General features: G+C 45.4%; 1 protein-coding gene across 2 annotated transcripts in view; it reads left to right on the forward strand.

Moving 5' to 3' along the window:
• Positions 1-8711, forward strand: part of MCTP2 (multiple C2 and transmembrane domain containing 2) — a 205245-nt gene that overhangs the window by 23790 nt on the left and 172744 nt on the right. For both annotated transcript variants that reach the window (XM_040256994.1, XM_040256993.1), the window contains exons 2-3: positions 392-454; positions 1584-1692. In XM_040256994.1, the coding sequence (XP_040112928.1) occupies positions 392-454; positions 1584-1692 (172 nt within the window). The remainder of the gene's footprint in view (positions 1-391; positions 455-1583; positions 1693-8711) is intronic.

Here is an 8711-nt window from a genome sequence, read left to right on the forward strand (position 1 = left end):
CCTTTATGGCCGGGGTCCAGGCAGGTCCCTGATGGAGGGACCTGGCAGGATGGCCCTTGGTCCTCCCCTGGGACAAAGCTGCTGGCACGCTGATGACTTGCGTGAACTACAGATGTGCTGGCCGCCCCACGGGAGAGTAGAATCGGCCTTATCTACATGCTGATCAGTGACTAAGAGGGCAGAGGCTGCAGCCTCATGGACTCCAGTGAGTCAGCCTTTTACTGCCAAGACTCACCACACGCTCTGGAAGGCACCCCGCACATCTGAAACTGGGTATGCAAATGGAAGCTTCAAAGGGAAAGACCTGATAAAGGTTATCCTTGTGAGTGGCTATTCTTTTGCTTTTTTGAAGCAGGGTTGTTATTCTTTTTTTTTTTCTTCTTCTTGACAGAAGCTCTGTGGAAGTGGTGATTTGAATGCTGCTCTGACATCTCAACATTTCAAAGAGCAATCTGTAAGTGACATTCCTTAAAAACAAACACTAAGTACTACAAATATTTCCTATCAAATGTTTGGATCTTTGCCTGTTTTTATTTCTAAAGGATGTGGAACTGTAGTCACCCACAAAGACAGGCCCTACAAATTGTGGCTGGAAAAGATAAATTCAGTGTTTATTGATTTGTCAGAGTGGAATAGATTCTTCTAAAAATACAGAGCCATGAGAATGAGATTGGTGCAGGAGACAAAGCCATTTTGAAGTGCTTTGAAATGTGGACTGAGAAACTTTGAAAAGAAGGCTGGTTGAGAGTGACTTAGCCACAGATCAGTTAATTGAAAGTCAAATAAGTGATCAACACATTTTATCTGTACGTTTTCTTTTGAAAGACACACCTTTGCTCTTTTTAAAACCTGAATTGGATTCATTTAATAAATATTCAGAAACAGACTTGAATTTGATATAATGGCTTATAGAAGTTGATGTGTTCCTGGAGAGGGAAAGGAGCTTGGGAGAGGTGAGACTGTGTGTTTAAGTGTAGGAAGCACTATAATGGGGCTCAGGGTATGAAAGAAAAATATGCCCCAGACAGGAAGTGTCTCCTGCGGGGACCCAGGGAGGGACATGTGTTAGTGGTCATGGATCAGGAGGCTGTCATCTGAGTGGTCGTGAACTAGACTCTTTCTATTACATGTGAACTGGTGGGGGGTGGCGGGCAAGGGGAGAAGAGGAGGGAGACATCCCACATCTGAGCTTGGAGGGGTGGGCCAGGCCTGTGGGGGCCCACCCCGCGGCTGGACCTCTCATGCTGAGTCCTCTCTGGGTGCGCCACCAGAAACTGGAGGATAAAGGATCCTGCAGGACATGAGTGAGTTTAAGGGGATGGCAGTTGTCAGCATGCAGCTTATCTATTAATACTTCTTCTTGAAAAGGTAATATTGCAAAACTCTTGTCATGAATTCTCATAGAATCCCTCTGGGAGAAAGATAAAGAACAGGGTAAGCATCGAAGTAGGTGGGGGTGGAGGATGATGCTAGATGATTTGCCATGATTGCAAGCATCCTTTTTGCTTAAATGAAGAAGCATTTCCACATTCTGTTTCTCGGGCCCAAGACAACTGACTTCAGTTACTTCTCCATCTATGCAGGATCTCAGGGAAGCTGGCGATGGCTTGAGTAACCTGCCCAGCCCTTTTGCCTACCTCCTCACCATCCACCTGAAGGAAGGTCGGAACCTGGTGGTCCGGGATCGCTGTGGTAAGGCCTGGCCCTGTGCGCTGTCGGTAACCTGGGGACCTCTTCCTCTCTACCCTGTCAACCCTGCTAGTCAGCCTTCTCTGTCTCAGCACAGCTGGTGGTAGACCGGAGCTCTCAATCTAAATTTCTCCAAGTATCAAGGTATTTGCAGTGAGTTATTGAAACACATAAAATCTTACTGTCCTTTTCTCTGATTAAATTAATAATCATCATCAAATATGAATAACCACATAAAGTTGTGGAAGGAAACATCACTATAAGTGCTTTAAGGGGCTTCCCTGGTAGCTCAGTGGTAAAGAATCCACCTGCAATGTAGGAGATGTAGGTTCAATCCCTGAGTCAGGAAGGTCCCCCTGGAGAAGGATATATCTGTTTTTCCTTTGTTATCTTTTTTCATTTCTGTTGTCTGGAAGGTGCAGTCTTTTTATTCTAAAGAATTTTGTGTTTTTCTTTGGGTTTTTAGCAGTCTCTCCAATCTTTGCCAGTTCCTTTCTACTCTTGTTTTGGAACAGCTATGAAAAGAGGCCACCCTTCTGTCTGTCTTCTCTGTTCTTACCTTTCTTTCTCATTATTACTATTACTTTTTTGTTTTTCAGGAAGAATTCCTTAGCTGGGCCTTCCAGCTCACTCATTTTCACATTAATTGTTACGACCACTGTGCTATTCTGTTCGTCTTTTGAGTTGTCTTTATAAAAAAACTTTAGAACAGTCTATGTTTGTTTTGGGCTTCCCTGGTGGCTCAGCAGTAAAGAATCTGCCCACAGTGCAGGAGACTCAGGAGACGTGGGTTTGATCTCTGCCGGGCTTGAGAAGATCCCCTGGAGGAGGGCATGGCAACCCGCTCCAGTATTCTTGGTGGAGAATCGCATGGACAGAGGAGCCTGGCGGGCTGCAGTCCGTAGGGTTGCAAAGAGTCAGACACGACTGCAGTGACTGAGCACACAGCACGTTTGTTTCATGCATAAGATATTGCCGTCAGCTTTGAGAGCGTTAAGTATGCATTATGAATCTCCCGCTTGGCACTTCCTCCCTTGGATGTCCTCTTGTTGTGTTTTCCACTCCTCTTTCTGTTTATTTGTCCCTGTTGCCGTCTATAGGTGCTGTTTTGGGGTACCGTGTCCTATCTTCACGGAGCAACAGTGGAACGTGCATCCAGACAGGGAGAGCCAGCCGTTGAGGCCAGCTCCTTCCCATCCCTCCCAGTTACCAGCAGCTCCTGGTTTTCCCCTGTCATGGAAGGCCTTCCTCTCTGCCTTCGTGCCCACGCTCACCCTTCCTGCTTGCAAGCACCTTTGCTGGTCATGGCTCGGCCCCAGAGGAACAGGGCAGTGCTGGCCCACCCAGCTGCTCTGAGTGCTGTGCCAACCAGTCACGCTGGTACTTGCTCGGGCCATTTTCTGCTTCCTGCCGCTGTTGCCTCAACGCTTGGAGCACCCTTGGTGTTCCTGCCATCCTATCCTCTTGCCTCACCTCTGTCCATGAAACTTGTGTGCTGTGCCTTTCTTTCTACTGCTCCCGTTTAGGAGTGTGATGTCTTCCATCAACCTGATCTTGGCTGACTACCATCGTTTAGGGTGGAGGTTTTTTTTTTTTTTTTTTGATTGATTGATTGATTGATTTTTTTTACTTTACAATTCTGTATTGGTTTTGCCATACATTGACATGAATCCACCACGGGTGTACATGTGTTCCCAAACATGAATCCCCCTCCCACCCTCCTCCCCACAACATCTCTTGGGTGGAGTTTTTTAAAACAAAATTATCTCTTTCTTTTTGTAATTTGTCAGGATTTCAAAATAGCGAACAAATCTCATTTTCTCCTTGTTGGGAAATAGTGTTTCTATCAAAGTTATAATTGCTTATCTATCAATTGTGCAACTTCTTGGGTAGTGAGTGGTATTGTATACTCTTATTATAAAATGTCTATGCTGTATTAGGTAGCTCTCTTAAGGTTATTTTGAAGGGTTTGGGGCAGATAGCATTTTGTACCTGGAATCACATCTGAGGGACACGATCATAAACCAGAGTCAGGTAACTGCCCACCCACGAATATCCCAACTCTTGTTCGGAACCTGTGGTATCTGGTGGATGCTTCCATGAAACGGTGATCATTTTAGAGCTTGATTGGGGACAACTCATCTGGAGATTAGAAATAGGTACCACAGAGAGTTCATTTAACCTGACTGGAAAGAAAGTGTTGTAAACCTGTAAAATACATGTCCTGTTCTGAATTTTTGAAACACTCCAAAGGTCTGTCACTTTGGAGATATGCCCAGACCTTGGACTTCTTCCAGGACCAGCTCCCCCTTTTCCAGTTTTGCCATCTGTTCTAGCTGTTTTATCCCTTATCTGTGTGAGTGGTCTGGCCACACTACCCTTGCTGTATCACACTGGTACACTTATAGCAGACACCCAATAGATGCTCAGTAAAGTTGGCAAATGATGGAGAAGCCATTGCCTGCATCAGAAAAGGACCGGAACAATAAGGTTTATGTGCAGCTACTCCACACCTCACTGCTTCGGGGCCAAAGGAGAGGCTGTGGTCTGTGCTCTAACCCTATCATAGTCATCTCTGCCATTATGGTTTCATCAGAGCTAAACATCATATGACAGGTTGCCTCTATCTTTTGTACACCTAATATAATCCAAAGATAAATACCTAGTAAGGAGTCTAGGTCATAACCTGTTCTAGCACCTGTGTCTTTTATAACTGGTAGTAACTGTTCCTGTCTCTTTTATTTATTGGGAAGATTAATCATTATCCACTAAGAAAACATCCCCTCCCAGAAAGTGTTTGTGACTGCATTCATTACTGCTTGATTTTCACAGGTATTAGGGTGTGCCCAGGGCACGTTGGACACCCACTGTTGATTTCTGCAGGGATCATACTCTTTGGCACCTGTGTCCTGGCTCCTTTGTGTGGAGGCAGGGCACATATCTGACATGTCTAATCGGTCTGACAATGTTTTCTATGGAGCCCAACTCAGAATTTTATCCAATGCAGTCCTTTGGACCAGTAGTTTTCAAAATTGAGTGAATGTCTGAGCAGCCTAAAGGACTTGTGAAAATACGCATTGCCCACCCGCAGAGGTTTCTGATTGAGGATGTCTGATGGGGCGCCCAAGAACTTACAGTTCTAACAGGTTCCCAGGTGATCACAATGCAGCTGGCCCAGAAACCACGCTGTGAGGACCGCTGCTTCAGGCACTGAGCCGAGGCAGGCAAGCAGAAATGCGTGCTTCTCCTGGTAGGGAGAGTTTCAGTCCTCTCTCAGACATAATGTTTTCTTTTCCTGGGACTGGACCTCACTGTGCGTTTGCTCTCTTACTTAATTTGTATTCTCTAAACATAATTTAATTTGGTATCACCTAATTAACATAATTAGGTACAAAGAACATTGTGAGCATGTGCCGAAATTTACACTATGTATTCTGTATCCCTTGGACTGCAAGGAGATCCAACCAGTCCATCCTAAAGGAAATCAGTCCTGAATATTCATTGGAAGGACTGATGCTAAAGCTGAAACTCCAATACTTTGGCCACCTGATGTGAAGAACTGACTCTTTGGAAAAGACGCTGATGCTGGGAAAGATTGAAGGCAGGAGGAGAAGGGGACGACAGAGGATGAGATAGTTGGATGGCATCACCAACAAGATAGACTTGAGTATGAGTAAACTCCGGGAGTTGGTGAAGGACAGGGAAGGCTGATGTGCTGCAATTCATGGGGTCGCAGAGTTGGACACGACTGAGTGACTGAACTGAACTGAACTGATCACATGGTCTCTGATTTTCTGGATATAAGATCAATAGCTGATTGTTTCAATACTAAATGTCCTTCAAGATCTATTCAAATGGAACTTCTATCTAGTCTTTTATGTTCTTCACAGATACAAGCTCCTTGTCATCTCAGTGCTATGAGTGTTTTACCTCTACAGACCATACACCTTTGCCCTTAGTGGGATGAATGATGGGATCCTCCCTGTCAATATTGGTGCTGCATTAGCGGGGTGACGACTTTATTTATCTTCATACGTCCTGCAATGCCACGTGTTGTGTTGCTCAGACGTGTCCAACTCTTTGCAACCCCATGGCCAGACTGGTGCTTTATACACACAGTGCTTCTAATGCATTTTAGTTCTTCATTAGGGAAATCCAACTTAAGTTCTGGCCTTCAAGACAAGGAGTGTTAAAGACTGTCATGAAAGGGAAAAACATCTGCCCTGGAGGGAGCAGAGTTCCTTCATTCCCTCCTTGATTCAGCAAGTGTTTATTCAGTCCCTTCACTGACATGAGCATCACACTAGAACACGAGTGGGTGATAAAGTCCAGAAAAGAAAAAGAAAAGACATATATACAATTTTAAAATTTCACGCAGATCACCAGCTTCAACCCATTTAGCAGGAGTCCTAGTTCAGGTGACTGAGGTACAGAGACTTCACTGGGGCCTTGCAGGGAGGCAGTGGCTGTGGTGGGTCTTGGCAGAGTGGGTGGCTCTGGTGGTCAAGAAGAGGACTGGGGCGTGACAGTCCACTTCCTGGCTTGTGATTTCCTGTGTCAACTTACTCACTCTGCAATGGAATTTACCCATCTGCAGAATGGGCACGATGCAGCTTGTCCTAAAATGTAGTTGGGAGATTTGAGAAAAAGAAGTGTGTATAACATAGTGGCTTCCCAAGTGGCACTGATGGTAAAGAATCCGCCTGCCAATCCAGGAGATATAAGACACACAGGTTTGATCCCTGGGTTGGGAAGATCCCCTGGAGGAGGGCATGACAACCCACTCCAGTATTCTTGCATGGAGAATCCCACGGACAGAGAGAGGAGCCTGGCAGGCTGCAGTTCATGGAGTCGCAAAATCAGACACGAGTTGATGCAACTTAGCATGGATGCATGCATGCAGTCACAGACAATGTGTAAATCAGTGGACATAGTTCATTTCAGTTCTGTTCAGTCACTCAGTCGTGTCCAACTCTTTGCGACCCCATGAATCGCAGCCCGCCAGGCCTCCCTGTCCATCACCATCTCCCGGAGTTCACTCAGACTCACGTCAGTCGAGTCCGTGATGCCATCCAGCCATCTCATCCTCTGTCATCCCCTTCTCCTCCTGCCCCCAATCCCTCCCAGCATCAGAGTCTTTTCCAATGAGTCAACTCTTCACATGAGGTGTCCAAAGTACTGGAGCTTCAGCTTTAGCATCATTCTTTCCAAAGAAATCCCAGGGTTGATCTCCTTCAGAATGGACTGGTTGGATCTCCTTGCAGTCCAAGGGACCCTCAAGAGTCTTCTCCAACACCACAGTTCAAAAGCATCAATTCTTTGGCACTCAGCCTTCTTCACAGTCCAACTCTCACATCCATACATGACTACTGGAAAAACCATAGCCTTGACTAGACGGATCTTTGTTGGCAAAGTAATGTCTCTGCTTTTGAATATGCTATCTAGGTTGGTCATTGCTTTCCTTCCAAGAAGTTAGTGTCTTTTAATTTCATGGCTGCAGTCACCATCTGCAGTGATTCTGGAGCCCCCCAAAATAAAGTCTGACACTGTTTCCATTGTTTCCCCATCTATTTCCCATGAAGTGATGGGACCAGATGCCATGATCTTCGTTTTCTGAATGTTGAGCTTTAAGCCAACTTTTTCGCTCTCCTCTTTCACTTTCATCAAGAGGCTTTTTAGCTCCTCTTCACTTTCTGCCATAAGGGTGGTGTCATCTGTATATCTGAGGTTATTGATATTTCTCCCGGCAATCTTGATTCCAGCCTGTGTTTCCTCCAGTCCAGCGTTTCTCATGGTGTACTCTACATAGAAGTTAAATAAGCAGTGTGATAATATACAGCCCTGATGTACTCCTTTTCCTATTTGGAACCAGTCTGTTGTTCCATGTCCAGCTCTAACTGTTGCTTCCTGACCTGCATACAGATTTCTCAAGAGGCAGATCAGGTGATCTGGTATTCCCATCTCTCTCAGAATTTTCCACAGTTTATTGTGATCCACACAGTCAAAGGCTTTGGCATAGTCAAGAAAGCAGAAATAGATGTTTTTCTGGAACTCTCTTGCTTTTTCCATGACCGAGCAGATGTTGGCAATTTGATCTCTGGTTCCTCTGCCTTTTCTAAAACCAGCTTGAACATCAGGGAGTTCACGGTTCACGTATTGCTGAAGCCTGGCTTGGAGAATTTTGAGCATTACTTTACTAGCATGTGAGATGAGTGCAATTGTGCGGTAGTTTGAGTGGACATAACTGTTTTCCAATAGCTTTACACTCGGCTGGATTTGATCCTTGTCCAAAATTTGTTGACCTTGATCTACAATATTCTGATCTGATTTTGGATATTTCCCTTGAAGAAACTGCTCTTCAGAGTAGCAAAGTACATCTTTATTTAAAATAAGGAGGTATGAGGTGTTGAGGAGATGTGATGCACGTTGTGAAGCTCGTGTTTTCTAATGAAGTGTCTAGAAAGCATCTCAGTAAGGTGACATGAAATAGTGCGGAGAAGTCTAGAGACGTTGAGCGGTCAGAAGTTTTGCCCCCCATCCCCCTGCCCTCCCTGTATATTTTCACTGGGCAGTAAAGTGAAATATCATATTTCTCTCAGGAAAAGATATTTCCCCCCAGCATTTATGATTGAGGACTGGACCCTTTGTCACTTGGCCCATCCAGGAACAGTGAGGGGAGCCTCCAGGAACAGGCCTTCCCTGGTGTAAAGAGTGCTGTGAACGCTTTATCTAAATTTCTCACTTCTCTGTCTCAGGCACAGGGCTGGCTTGTTAAGTAGACTATTGAGGTGGGACTTTGAGATTTTTCTGGATGACGTTTGTTATCCTAGGAGGTTGCTACCGCTGGATGATGCCCAGGCTTAGCGATGGCGTCAGGCACGGACTGTTATGCAGTCACCACCCGGAACGTCCCAGGTCCTCAGCTGTCAACGACTCTATTCCTCCTTCAGAATACATAGATAAGGGTGTGTGTGTGGTGTGTGTGTGTGAGGTGTGTGTGAGGTGTGTGTGGTGTGTGTGTG

Source organism: Oryx dammah, unplaced genomic scaffold (assembly GCF_014754425.2).
Source record: "Oryx dammah isolate SB20612 unplaced genomic scaffold, SCBI_Odam_1.1 HiC_scaffold_16, whole genome shotgun sequence".
Lineage (NCBI taxonomy): Eukaryota > Metazoa > Chordata > Mammalia > Artiodactyla > Bovidae > Oryx > Oryx dammah.